At 32.8% G+C, this 13,263-nt stretch overlaps 1 protein-coding gene across 1 annotated transcript in view; it reads right to left on the minus strand.

The window, feature by feature from the left end:
* Window positions 1-13,263, minus strand: part of IPO11 (importin 11) — a 165,117-nt gene that overhangs the window by 127,929 nt on the left and 23,925 nt on the right. Inside the window, exons 6-10 of the mRNA XM_068990382.1 lie at window positions 10,527-10,585; window positions 6,352-6,400; window positions 4,872-4,942; window positions 3,002-3,194; window positions 1,949-2,101 (exon numbers count right to left, since the gene is read on the minus strand). Coding sequence (XP_068846483.1) covers window positions 1,949-2,101; window positions 3,002-3,194; window positions 4,872-4,942; window positions 6,352-6,400; window positions 10,527-10,585 — 525 coding nt within the window. The remainder of the gene's footprint in view (window positions 1-1,948; window positions 2,102-3,001; window positions 3,195-4,871; window positions 4,943-6,351; window positions 6,401-10,526; window positions 10,586-13,263) is intronic.

Consider the following 13,263-nt stretch of genomic DNA (forward strand, 5'->3'; position numbering starts at 1 on the left):
CAGTGTTTCATATTATAATATGGTATTACTATACTAAAAAAGCAATAGGAAGCATAAGAGTTTAGCTATGAGAAAAAACAAAAACAAAAAATATGCATTATACAGTGTAGTGTTATATTTTCTAAATGGATTAAAATATTTCTAAACAAAAAAGAAGGTAAGTCTTAGAAAAATGTTTATGATATTTTAAAAATATTGGAAATATATGTATAAAAGTACACAAAGGCATCCAGTCAAAGGGATGGGTAGAGGCTAAAACCTAGCCCATGTCTGACCACAGCAGAAGTATTAAGTTGGTGCAAAAGTAATTGCGCTTTTCCACTGTTGAACTTTGCCTAATACTGAAATGCAGTCTTAAATAACTGTGGTTATGCTATCCATCACCTTAATGTATCACCTTTTTAATTCTGTTTTATTGCTAATGACTTATTACTTGCTGTTTATATTTATTTTACACTAGGGAAATGATGCTAGACAAAAAGCAAATCCGAGCGATTTTCTTATTTGAGTTCAAAATGGGTCATAAAGCGGTGGAGACAACTCACAACATCAACAATACATTTGGCCCAGGAACTGCTAATGAACATACAGTGTATTGGTGGTTCAAGAAATTTTGCAAAGAAACAAGAGTCTTGAAGATGAGGAGCCAGCCATCAGAAGTTGACGACAACCCACTGAGAGGACCATTGAAGCCATATTTACCTGATGGCTCTCTCACCATCTGACTACCACTACTCAAGCAGCTCAACAACTTTTTGCAAGGAAAATGCTTCCACAACCAGCAGGAGGCAGAATATGCTTTCCTTAGGAATTTTTCAAATCCCAAAACATGAATTTTTATGTTACAGGAATAAACAAACATTTCTCATAAGCAAAGAATGTGTTGATTGTAATGGTTCCTATTTTGATTAATAAAGGTGTGTTTGAGCCTACTTATGATGATTTAACATTCGTGGTTGGAAACTGCAATTATGTTTGCACCAACCTAATAAATGACACACACTTTATTCACACCCAAGTAGTTTATCAAGCACACAACTCCTTGATTTTCTGTAGCAAAGGCCCTGATAGTCTACCTACTACTAAAGTATGACTAGATTAAACAGACCCCCTACAGGGCTTCCATGGTGGCTCAGTGGTAAAGAATCCACTGGCCAAAGCAGGAGATACGCATTCAAAAAAGCTGATGACGCATTCAAACCCTGGACCAGGAAGATCCAGGATGCTGCAGAGCAACTAAGGGCATGATCCACAACTGCTGAGCCTGTGCTCTGGAGCCCAGGAGCTACAACTACTGAGCCCTCACACTACAGCAACTGAAGTACGTACGCCCTAGAGCCCGCGCTCCACAAGAGAAGCCTCCCCAGTAAGAAGCCCAGGCTCCACAAGAGAAGCCTCCCCAGTAAGGAGCCCACGCTCTGCAACTAGAGAAAAGCCCACCAAAACTAAAATAAATTAAAAAATAAAATTATATTTAAAATAGATGTCCTATAGAAATATTTTAATCATCTAAAAATTAATTTTAAATTAAAGTATCTTAAATAGATAATCCATTCAGCAATTCAGAAAAATTTTCATCTCCAAACTACTTTCTGAAGTAAAAATTTCTACAAATAAAAATTAATAAAGAATGAACCACAGAGGAGAAAGTGATCTGATAACAGAGAAAGACAATTAATTTCATATTTTTGTTTTAAACTATATAACTCTAAAAAATTTTATCTTTCTGGAAAAAAATTCCGTTTAGTTGAACAAGTCATTCATTTTCTGCTTCTCAATTTGTACTAATGGCTAGTAAAGACAGAATAAACTAACTTTTGAAAGTTATATTCTCAGAACCAAAGCACTACATTAAAATATAATGTTATTATACCTATCATCAAATACATGATATCTATTGATGAAAGGGAGGAAAAATTCATGCAAAAACTGAAAAACTGACACTTACTAAAGCCTTCCGGGTCTTCTTCCCACATTGTCAGTTCTTCTTCAGTTAACAGAAAATAGTGAGAGACTAATCTTCTACATATCTCTGTCAAAGTAGGATATGTGAAGAATGCCATCTTAATCTTATGAGCTTCCAGAGTTGCAGGGTTGCTATCTAGAAAAATTAAATTTCCAAGTTAATTATACAGACAAGTATTCTACCCATGCTGGATAGTGAAACAAATAAACTTAAGAATACCTTCTAAATAGCAGTATATAAATTTTCATTTGTACTATGGACATATCTCAAAGATGCTCTTGCTTTTATTTATACCACACACACATCAGTCTTGCTTCTACCTTACCACTATGGCTAGTCCATTTCCATCCTACATTATCACGTCATATTTTGAAGTGGCTTACCTATATGTCTCTCTTTCTCTTCTACAAGACATTCTCATTCATCGTGATAAACATACACATGAATGAATTCCAAACAGAGGTGACCCCTGAACTTTGTGAGTCCATTTACACTCAGATATTTTTCAACAGTAAATACTAAACTACAGTGTACACGGTTGGATGAATCCCCAGATGCACAGGAACAGTGAATCCATATTCACTTATAGTGGCCAGCTGTAAGTTATACTCATTAACCCCTGTGTTGTTCAAGGGTCAATTGCAATATAACAGTTTAACCTATTCTAGAAGCAACAGAATCTGCCTAGAATCACTTTATATATGATCAAAAGAAAACTTTTAATTGTACAAATAAATACTGTCTACAAATGAGCTACAGAGGTTACTGAAGTACTTAATTCTTAAAAGACCTAGGCTTCAACTGATGTTCTACTGTGTTACAAAAGACAGTAGTTTACTAAATGCACTGTATGTCTTTTAAAAGCTGGCATTTATATACCAAAAGCTCTAATCCTTATCTCTATTTCATGTCCCAGCAATAGTTTATTTCTCAGACTTAAATGAACTTCAAAAAACTTACATAAAAATAGCTATTACTTCACACTAACATTAAAATAAGGAAATGAAAAAAATAAAACTACCAGTAAAGCATTACCTTCAAAATTTTTGGATGGCTTATAAGCATAATTTTTGACAATCATCTTAATAAGATTCATGCACTGGACAATGAATCGTTCAAATGTAACACCTTCACCAACTTCTGTAAACACATAGCTTACAGAAAATTCCAGTGATCTCTGAATTAGAGGAGTAAATGAAAAGGGATGCTGATCCAAGAAGTCCAAAAGCTATAAGAAAAAAATTTTTATATATTTTCTTCAAATTCACATAGGAATATAATCATTCATAGGTACATCTAATAACTGGCAATAAACACTTAGCAAGTTTGGAACCTTGTGGGAAGTCCAGTTTCACAGGTAATATACTCCCTGGGGTATACCATACAATGTGAAATAAATCAGATTGTATCTCATCACCTGAACTTTCTATTACTTCTACTACAAGATTCAAAATAAACTTACTTCATACTTAATTCTGTATCAATCAGCAAATGTGATAACCAAAAGTACAAGAAAGGCCTTTAAAAAATAATAAAGGCAAATAATCAAAAATGTATCCTGCATCAACTGCATGTCAATGTATCAAATAGTTGATGAGAGAGATTTCCTCTACATAGAATTCCAGCTAATAAATGTAAAAGGAATAATATTAATAGAATTAGAATGCCATCATTTTGTAACCCCTATTCAAACAAAAGATCTAAGCCATGATCATCGATGGCTGCTAGAATCAAGGGAAAGGCTGTTGAAGAATTTAATAATGGATAACTCAATAAACAACTTTAAGCAATCAGACATTGTGCATCTCCTGGTGTGATGCAATAGGAAATACACAGCATCACCTGTAAAATATTCCTGTCATTGTCACCCTACTCCATTGCCTCCCATCATTAAAAACAACAAGAAAGGCCTGAATGTGATCGAGTTTCTTATCCAACTAGAAATTTCTAAGAAATATGGGAGAAGGGGTTTAGAAACAAAGGAATATGTTAACACATTCTATTTGGAGGCACATGTAAAATGTTCCAATTTTAAAAGCTTTAATAAAGTCATGGGATTATAAACATGAATTTCATAAATTATTACTTTTTTATTTGACCATGCCATGTGGCATATGGGATCTTAGTTCTCCAACCAAGGATTGAACCCCCATCTTCTACATTGGAAGGGATTCTTAACCACTGAACCACCAGGAAAGTTCCCTCACAAATTTCTTATAGTTGGTTTTTTGAATAAGGATTCAATAGTGTCGATTCTCTCTTTTTTTTTTAAACATGTGAAATTTTTATTGTTGAAATGGGAACTTTTTATGGGAGAATGAGGCCTGATGTGACCACATCGTTGTGGTAACAGATCATTTCCTGTAGAGTTTTCTGTGTTGTGCATTTGGCTGTCTATATCCATTAATTTTTTTATAAAATAATTTTATCTGAAATATATACATATTGCCTCAGACAGTGCACCCATACAATTCTATTCAAAAGATATGTGATATTAATGATGATAAACTATCATTATGAATATACTGATTTTTTGGTATTATCTACTCTAACATCTTACCTACTTTATGCTGTGCTGCACTATCTTTTTTATCTCTGCTTTTTCCAGTGGGTTTGAGAATAATGAGACTTTGAGGAATCAAATTCTCTTTTATTAGGATGGATTTTTTTATATCCAGGTGACTTCTACACTTTGACATATGGTATATATAAATTTAATCATTATATGTATTCTAAAGGCTTTAAGATACAAAAGGCTTTTTTAGCTTTCCTGTACACAGTAAGAAAATAAGTTACTTTAACACTAAATCAAAAATGTATGCTTAAAAAACATCACTTTCTTTACTAAATTCAAGTATCTATATTTCACTTGAGAAAACATAATTAAGATAAAAAAAAAACTTACCACTTTAGTAAAAAGAATGATGGTCTTCTCCAGTCTATCTCTACATACATTATCTGTACCTATACTTCTACCTATTAAAAATACAATTCACATATCAGCACAAGTTAATAATATTCTATAAATTTACAACCAAGACAATGACAAAACTTTTACAAAAATACTGTCAGATATGTTTTTACACATTTCGCATTATGAATTCATGAGTGTACACTCCTACTCCAAACAACAAATAAGTAAACCATAACATTTAAGTTTTTAGAAAGCAAGACCTTACGCTTGACACAGAAATGCTCAGTGCCATATTTCACAAAATTAATCCTAAAACACTAACTGAGCCCATTTCATAGTAAAAAGGCAGCAATTTTATCTGCAACACCATGTTGTCATAGTTAAAATACTTTTCAAGTAACATAAATAAAAACAAAGAATTCAAAGATTAACATACTTGTTTTTCTTTCTAACAATTTTCTTCTGATCATTTTCTTGGTGTAATGAATTTTTGTACATTCAGAATAATGTCCATCAGCTCATTAACTATCCTGCCTGCTCCCTAATCATACACCTCATAATCTGTCTCATCAGTTACATCATTCTCCTCTCCTGGATGGACTTCTATCCTTCCCTTTTATTCTCCCATGGGGAAAACCAGAGAAAAATTACTACTTTTAAGGAAAAGGAAATCATATGAGCTTTCTTATAGTACCTAGCAACAGACTCAATAATGGTTCTACTACACTGAAAATGACTGACAAAATAATCAGCAGCTCCCCTAAAAGTGAGTACACTTAAGGAATATTCTCAGGGTACTAAGTCTCCAAATACACTCACACATAAAAAACACACACATACATGTTATACATATGTGTGTGCAAGAATATACATATATGTGTGTATCCTGTGTGGCATGTGTGTGCATTCTGAGAAAAGGTGCTTATAATCATAGGGAAGAGAAAAGGATAGCAGATCACCAGCATAATACAACACAAATGTAAACAGTAAATTCTTCCATATGGGGTAGTAGATTAGAAAGGGTTCTACAGGTCGGTCAGTAATGGTTAGCAGACCAGAGATTTGCACAGTGAAAGTACCATTTAAGGATATTTATATCAAACAGATATACTAAATGTACTAAAAAAAAAACAGAATCAACAAAATGTCTAAACAGCATGTGGTACAGGGCCTATACTCAATGATTATCTGCTAAACATACTACTGTTGTGGGCATCTGCATGGAACAGAGTAGTAGCAAGTAGAAATAGGGAAGAAGGAATTGACACAAAATATGTTTTTTTAGAAAAAGGCTTCTTCAATACTTAGGACAAAACGGGTATATGAAGACAAAACTGAGCTTCCAATTTAATTTTAGATAATTAATTATCAAGATATAAGATTTCAGCCCCTCGAGATTTGCATGTGCCAAACAGAAGCTACTAATACAAAAGGATTCTACAGTAAAAATTACTATCATGGAAGTACTTACTGCATTCCAAAAATTGTTTTAAACGTTCAAATATTCCATGTAAAAAACCCTAGAAAAGAAAAACATTTTTGAAGGGTTTCAATTTATTCTGTTGTAAGAATTTACCATACACTTTCTCAGGGAAACTAAAATATACTTATCATATCATATTAAAAAGTTAAAATTAGATAAAGTAAAAATCATTCCATTACTGTAATAATGCCTTCAATCTTCCACAAGTAAATAACAGTATTTCATCTCCTCAGTGTCTCACTTCAATAACCTAAATCACTTTGCAATAAATAAAAAATTATTTATTAAGTATTCTATTTCACTAAATATCCTCTATTCCTCTTACTGTTTATTTCTTTTCCATAGGACTTATAATCCCGACATAATCAGTCTCCTCCACCTAAAATGTCAGATCCTTAAGATTCAAGAACTTTGCCTGTTTGCTTTGCTCTATCCCAGAAGCCAGGAATGGTATTTAGCAATAATAAGTATTCCTAATATGAATAAATGGTATCAACTATTTGTGGCAGAGGTTTTCAATTTCAAGTATTCAATTACATTAGCCTTCAGAGATCAGAGAAGGCAAGAATCACCATTTACCATATGGGTCCAAAACACCTTTTACTATATTTTTTTAAAACATGTTATGAAAACTTTGCAGAAATAAATATAAAGGGATACTGAAAAAAACTTTATTAAAATGTTTAAGAATTTCAATATCACAGACTTTTTCGTGTCAATAAATTTTGGTGTATAAACATCATAAAAGATGTCACATGTCCTTTTAGCAAATGAGATGGTCCAGGTTTTTGTCACAAAATACTATACACTTTCCTGATGAATGACCGTCTAGAAGAGAATGCTGTTATTTCCTCTTTGAAATAGAGAGATATACTGCTCATCATCAATCTTTGAGTTTGAGACAATTCACCTAGGATGTCATCACCTGAAGTCACAGAGGCTAAAATGCCACTTAGGCAGTTTCACTATCACCACTGGGGTCTAGGGGGCTGCTACCAGTCTCTTAAACAGTATCCATCTTTGGATTCATGTAAAAATCATGAAACATTTCCCTCTGTCAATTTTCATCTCTCAGCCATTTTGAGCAGACAATGAAAAACTGAATTATCAGCTGTGTTAAATGAAAACTAATAGCAAAGAGATAGTGTTTGTGGTCTTCTTTTACACCTTCCTGAAAGATGATGCAACACAGCAGATAACACAGTAAGAAAACCTCAGGACAGCAACCAGTTTCACTACTGCTTCATCCTCTGGCTATCTCATCATTCTCTCATTTTCATACTGCTTCAATCTTTTTAAGCACAGTTGAGAATAAATTATAACTAATGATAATTAACAATAAAGTAATTTCTAGGATGATGAAATCGCAGAATTTTCAATATAGGAAAAATAAAATCACCAAGATCCCATATGCATGTTAAAATTTATACAGAAGCTCAATGCAATGGTCCCATACAGTAGCTACAAGACAGAAGGAATTTTATTCTCTTTTAAACAAAATTAGTGCATCAGTCAGAGTTCTCTAAAGAGAGCAGAAACTTATGAAAGACATAAATTTTAGTAAGTTCATCAAGAGGATCAGGAATTTATAGAATTGGACAACTGACTAATCGAAATAAACCAAGTAACTTGACTAATGTTATATAATAATAAGAACCTCTTAAAATAATCATCAAATGGCAATTTACAGAACAGTTTAATTAGTTACTGAACTCATTTCAAAAATCATTCTCTCTCATAATCCTCACAACATCCAATGGGATATGTACTATTATTTCATCATCATATTACAAAAAAAGAAACTCAGTACCAAGGAAGATACTCTTGAGGCCATGTTATCATGAAAAGACCAAGCCAAGATTCAAAGCCATATTTGTCTGCCTCCAGGAACCCAAATCTCACCACTAGTATACAGTGCTTCTTAAGCATCATTTACACCCCATGTTATTTTTAAGATCTTTTGAAATGTTGTCCATAATTTGTTAAAATTCTATTCTTATTTACAACTAATCAATAATACCACAATACAGCAAGTTTAACGGAACAGGAGCTGACATACAGCTTCTGAGGCAAAAGACTCAAGGAAAAGCCTAAGGCTCACAAAATATGGAGAGTATCCATTGACAACTATTATTCTAACTTATAGAAATGTGATTCATATCAGTTCATTTACACTGAAAAGAAACTGATAAACATATTCAATATCTTAATTTTATGATACTCAGAATATTATATATAATTACTGAACCTTCTGATATATTTCTACCATATCACACAGTCATTCACTTAAATAACTACTAAGCATTTTTATACAGCAGATATTATCCCAAGCTCTGGAGTGAAGAGTGAATAAAATTCTCTGCATTTATGGAACTTACATTTCTCGTGAGGGCACTGAGGGAGCTGTCAAACTGGTTTCTAGAAAATGTTTTTTGACAGCATGGCAATAAACATAAAATATTGGGTTGGCCAAAAGCTGTTATGGAAAAATAGGAACAAACTTTCTGGCCAACCAAAATATTTAAATGTATCAGTATTGAAAACTGGGGTTGGTTTTCATATATCTTCAGGTAATGTGGTATTATACATCAGTATCATAAATGTGGATATACTTTAACCCAACATTTCCATTTCTAGGAATTTATCCTAGAGATCACTAGAAAAGTACACAATGACATATGCACCCAAATGTTCATTTTAATATCACTGCTCAACAATCAAAAACTGGAAACAAACTACATGTCATCAAGAGATACTGGATGCTGGGGCTGGTGCACTGGGACAACCCAGAGGGATGGTATGCAGGGGGGAGGGAGAAAGGCGGGGTTCAGGATGGGGAACATGTGTATACCTGTGGCAGATTCATGTTGATGTATGGCAAAACCAATACAATATTGTAAAGTAATTAGCCTCCAATTAAATACATTTATATTTTAAAAAAGAGATATCACTGGGCAAGTAAATTATAGAAAATCTGTGATTACTTTTATTTTTTTTAATTGCATACCAATAGTAATTGTATTTAGCATAAAATCATTAAAAACATGATATATAACAATATTACTGACATGCAAAAAATATCCACAATGCACTGAGTTTAAGAAAAAGCAAGGAAGGAAACAGCATGTAGGTCTCGTTCATATAAAACTGAGGAAGACAGAAAGTATATCTAAAATAGTATGTTTATGATATTATAAAGGAAACAGAACTGTTATCATAGTAAGTTCTTAAATGATTTAAGTTTTTAAACTTTAAAAAAAATGTAATATTTTTATAGAAAAAACTGTATTCACATTATAATGATGTATATTAGCAGTTTTTAATTCTTTTAACAATAGAACCATTATTTCAAGCAAAACCTTACAGAAACACAAAGTTCAAAAAAATAAAAGTGTGACTCTGATGAAATGTAAATATAGTAGGACAAACCTAAAGAACCAATTAAATATACCTTTTCCAAGCTTTCTGTGCCGCCCCAAAGGCAATTCACAGAGTAACATTCTAGCTGACCTAAACTCACTGTAAAAGCTAATATAGATCTGAACAAGTATGATACAATTCCACTTTGTTCAGGAATAAATATATGCAGCTATACATTTTTGCATATAGAGAAAGTAGATGCCATGATACAAAAATAAGTATACTTCAAAACTTGTTGGGCTTATCAATGGAGCTTTCCTCTCATATATATATATTTATAATTGATTACAAAGAACAAATATAAATGTTACGATTCAAGAGAAAAATACCTCATTTTGAGTATATAAAAACAGACAAAGGAAAATACGAAGAATATAAATCAATTACACTGACCCTAGTAATGTTATCACAGCATTCAAATTCCTAACAGTTCACTTGATTTCAAATTCAAATAAACACTCTCAATGTACCACGGCATCTTGAGAACCATCCTAGTTCTAGTTCCTCCCTTTCACATAATAGTTGCTTTGACGTATTTTCTGTATGTCTGAAAACAGATCACAAGTCTAAAAGTATAGTATAACATATACAGAATGGTTAAAAAAAAAAGAAGAAATTAGGTGGTCACTTAATAAAAAAACTTTTAAATGAATGCCAAGTAAAAAGAATAAGCTTTATAACATGCAGGAAATACCAAGCACTTTTCCAAAGTTACAAAAAAATAAACGACTTCTTTTACTTACCATCACCTCCATATTCTTATGAGGTTCCACAACTCCATTAACAGTTAATTTACGGAGCACTGAAAAGTAAAATCAAGCTTTACTCAAACCTTATTTTTTTGTATTTTTCCCTATTAAAATCATAACCATAAAAGACTCAGAATCACAAAGCCTCATCAAGCTTGGATAAAGAAATGTAACTCCTGGTCATTGGCTGGTTCCCAAGTGGGAAAGATGGAACTAAAGCCAAGTTATTGTCTCTGAAGCAGTGTTCTTCTCACTTCTAAGTACTCATGTTTCTAAAGCCATATTGCAAATTTTAGTTCAGTTTACATAATTGTTAGTACTTCTCACTTGCAATAATACCTACAGGTTGAAGTTGAGAAAGTTACTTCTATTCCATAAAGTATGACTCAACGGTGATGAAAAAGCTTCATTCAGTTTTAAGGTACATTAACGAAAATACAGTATCTCCAAAAGGGATATAAAGATTAAACTCTATTCCAAATCTGGAATAGACTACAATGCTCAATTACAAGCATCACATTTTATGAGTAAACTGATATACATAGGAAGATAAGCAGGATAATAGATTTGAAGTCAGATCTAGACTTAGAAATCCTAGCTCCAGTGTCTAAAACTGTATTATTTTGGGCAACTTCTCTTATCGTACATTCCTCAATTATAAAATGTGGTTACACAGATAATAAAGAAGATGTGATATATATGCAATACTATTCAGACATGAAGAATAATAACATTTAGCCATTTGCAACAATATGGATAGACCTGGAGGGCATTATGCTTAGTGAAATAAGTCAGACAGAAAAACAGAAATACTGTATATTATCACTTATACATACAATATGAAAAATAAAACAAATCAGGGAATAAAACAAAAAAGAAACTGAGAAATACAGAACAAACTAGTGATTCCAGTAGGGAAAGAAAAGGGGGTGGGGACAACGGGGCTAGGGGGTTAAGAGGAACAAACTCTTCTATAAAATAAGCTACAAGAATATATTACACACAACAGGAAATACAGCCCACATTGCATGACACCCTCAAATGGAACATAAACTATAAAAATTCTGAATCACTAGGTTGAGTACCTGAAACAAATATAATACTGTAAATCAACTATAAAAAAAATGTAAGGTGGTTATAAATCTTAATTCATAGGGTTAGAATTCAACAGTACAATACATGCAAAACACCTAGCAGAATTTAGTAACAACCAGCATGATAGCAGCATCAGACTATCACTTTAATTTAAAGTCACTTCACTTTAAGAAAACAACTTTATAAACCGCATTGCTTTCTACATAACTCAAGAGTTAGTGTTCATGAGGTGAAGTGTAAAGGCAGCGTAACCCACATACCTACTGTCAATTAATCTTCAAAGGAAACAAGAATATACACTGAATCTTTAACAAGTGGTGCTGGGAAAGCTGGACAGCTGCACATAAATCAATGAAGCTAGAATACTCTCTTACACCATAAACAAAAATAAACTCAAAATAGCTTAGAGACTTAAACATACAACACCATAAAACTCCGAGTAGAGAACACAGGCAAAATATTCTTTGACATAAACCATACCAATGTTTTCTTAGGTCAGTCTCCCAAGGCAATAGAAATAAAAGCAAAAATCAATTAATGGGACCTAATTAAACTTACAAGATTTTGCACAGCAAAGGAAACCATAAACAAGATGAAAAGGCAACCTACAGACAAGGAGAAAATGTTTGCAAATGGTGCAACTAACTAGGGCTTAATTTCCAAAATATACAAACAACTCTTATAACTCATATATCATATAATTCAATAACAAAAAAAAAAAAAAACAACCCAATCAAAGAATGGGCAGAAGACCTAAATAGACAGATGGCCAACAGGCACATGAAAAGATGCTCAACATCACTAATTATTAGAGAAATGAAAATCATAACTACAATAAGGTACCACAGCAGTCAGAACGGCCATGATTAAAAAGTCTACACATAATAAGTGCTAAAGAAGGTGTGGAGAAGAGGGAACCCTCACACACTGTTGGTGGGGATATAAACTGGTACAGTCGCTATGGAGAACAATATGGAAGTTCCTTAAAAAACAAGGAGTTGCCATATGATCCAGCAATCCCATTCCTGGGCAGATAGCTAGAGAAAACTCTAATTCAGAAAGATACATGTGCCACAATGTTCACAGCAGCACTATTTACAATAGCCAAGACATGGAATCAACCTTCAGGATAGCTTATAATTAGGGTTACAGCCATTTATGTCCACCAATAAGAAAACGGATCAAGATATGTACACATACATACATACACACACACACAGCATATATACATATATACACATACATATACAATGGAATACTACTCAGCCATAAAAAAGAATGAAATAATGCCATTTGCAGCAACATGGATGGACCTAGAGTTTATCAAACTAAGTGAAGTAAGTTAGAAAGAAAAAGACAAATACCACGTGATATCACTTTGCATGCGGACTCTAAAATATGACACAAATGAACTTGTTTACAAAACAGAAACAGACTCACAGATACAGAAAACAAACTTATAGTTACTGAGGGAAAAGGACTTGGAGGAAGGATAAATTAGAGGAGTTTGAGATTAGCAGATAAAACATATAAACAATAAGGTTCTACTGTATAAAACAGGGAACTATATTCAATATAATAAACCGTAACAGAAAACATATAAAAATAATACACATGTATAACTGAGTCACTTTGC

The sequence above is a fragment of the Capricornis sumatraensis genome, chromosome 18 (genome assembly GCF_032405125.1).
Source record: "Capricornis sumatraensis isolate serow.1 chromosome 18, serow.2, whole genome shotgun sequence".
NCBI lineage: Eukaryota > Metazoa > Chordata > Mammalia > Artiodactyla > Bovidae > Capricornis > Capricornis sumatraensis.